The sequence below is a fragment of the Plasmodium reichenowi genome, chromosome 13, assembly GCF_001601855.1.
Source record: "Plasmodium reichenowi strain SY57 chromosome 13, whole genome shotgun sequence".
Taxonomy (NCBI): domain Eukaryota; phylum Apicomplexa; class Aconoidasida; order Haemosporida; family Plasmodiidae; genus Plasmodium; species Plasmodium reichenowi.
The window spans coordinates 2,457,792-2,459,898 of NC_033658.1; the positions used below are offsets into that span (position 1 = coordinate 2,457,792).

General features: G+C 17.9%; 1 protein-coding gene across 1 annotated transcript; it reads right to left on the reverse strand.

Moving 5' to 3' along the window:
• Window positions 1–973: 973 nt before the first annotated feature.
• Window positions 974–1,935, reverse strand: PRSY57_1363800 (ferrochelatase, putative; the record flags this gene model as incomplete). Its single annotated transcript, XM_020115229.1, has 2 exons — window positions 974–1,682; window positions 1,830–1,935. Coding segments are annotated over 2 exons (815 nt in total), but the record flags the coding sequence as incomplete, so codon positions are not given.
• Between the last annotated feature and the right edge of the window lie 172 nt (window positions 1,936–2,107).

Below are 2,107 nucleotides of genomic sequence, written 5' to 3' on the forward strand. Positions count from 1 at the left end.
TCAAAATGGTTTTTAATAGTTATTCATACAAATATATATATATACTTATCTATCATAAAATATTATTATATTATTATATTTTTATTTATTTATTTATTTATTATTTTTTTTTTTCTTCTTTTTTTTTTTTTTTTTTTTTTGTATATTGAAGAAAAGAAAAAAATGAGTCATAATATCAAAATTATATTTTCACATATATAAATTAAGATATTTCATATAATTTATTATTACCATAAAAATTAAAAATTTATATATATATATATATATATATATATATATAATAATAATATATAGGGAAAAAGAAAAAAAGAGAAATTGTACGTATAATATATTTTTTTTTTTATAGTATTATATATATTCATATTATAATATATAATACATACTATTATTTATATATAATAATATTCTATATAGAGGATTTTTTTTCTTCAATATGTTTATAATATAGAACAAATATTTATATTTTTATACTTAATAAATATTAATGAATCGTGTTAATAATTTTAAAAAAAAAATAAATAATTATTTGTTTCTTTGTGATAAATGAATAAAGCAAGGCATTAAACATATAATATAATAAACCACAAAATAGAAAAAAAAAAAAAAAAATATATATATATATTAATCCGTTGTAATAAATTTGTAAATATATATATATATATATATATATATATATATACATGTATAGTATTTTATATTATTTATTTAATAAAATAGGCAATTATCATACGATGACATATATGAATGTATAATATGCCGACGTTATAATTATAAATAATAATGATATTAATATAATAAAATTTAACATAAAATTAATATGAAATTAATAAAAAGGAAACTTCATATAAGTTATTATTATATTCGAAGGGAATATATAAAAGCAATATATATATTATATATATATATATATATATATATATATATATATTTATATTTATTTATTTCCTTTTTAATCATTTTTTTGGTTATGGATTTACACCCATCCTATTATATTTTGTTCTATAAGATTCATTATTAGTTTTATGCCAATTGTTGTATCATTCAAACAATTTATATATCTTAAATTTCCATTTGAATATTTACGAAATAATTGTTGATAATGTATTTTTATTTCTTCTAATGTTTCTAAACAATCTGAAGAGAAAGATGGGCTAACAATATCTATTTGTTTATATCCTTGTTTAGCTAGCCTTATTATGGTATCTTCAATACATGGTTTTACCCATTGTTGTCCTTTAATGTTTGATTGAAAGACTAATATATAATCATCTTTATTAAGATTTAATGACTTCACTAATTTTTTTGTACTTTCAATACAAAAGAAAGGGTATAAATCTCCTTGAATAACATTTCTTATAGGTAAACTATGATACGAAATAATTAACTTTTTACTTTTACCATAAAGTTCCCAATAATTTTCAATATTTTCTTTCATTGTATTTATAAAAATATCATTCAAACAATATCCAGATATAAATCTGAGCTCAGGTACATTACTCCAATTTTTTAAATTTTTACCTATACAATCTAAAGTTGAAGAAACAGTACATTCTGCTGATTGTGGATATAATGGCAGGACTAAAAGTTTATTTATGTTTTCTTTTTGTAGATATTCTAAACCTTTTTTTATGGACCTTTCTCCATATCTCATACCATAACTAATGACAACTTTGTTATTGTACCTACAATAAAGAGGTCGTTCAAAAATATATCAAATGTCATAACAGTGGTACATATGTATATATATATATATATATATATGTATATATGTATGTATGTTTAATATTATATAATAATATACATTTTTATTATTATAATTTTATTTTTACTTTTCGTTTAGAATCTTCTTTAAAGCTAAACACTGATTATGAGTATGAACACATAATGGTGATCCATCTTTTATCCATATACTTTTATATTTTGATAAGACCTTGCCTAATCAAAACACAAAAATATATACGCGTGTATTCATTAATTTTGTGAATAACTACATTTGGGCTCTTATAAAGAAAAAAAAAAAAAAGAATTATATTATTATGTATAATAGGATTGTATTTATATATGCATCTCTATAAATGATAATATTGAATGTTCATTTTTACATTTT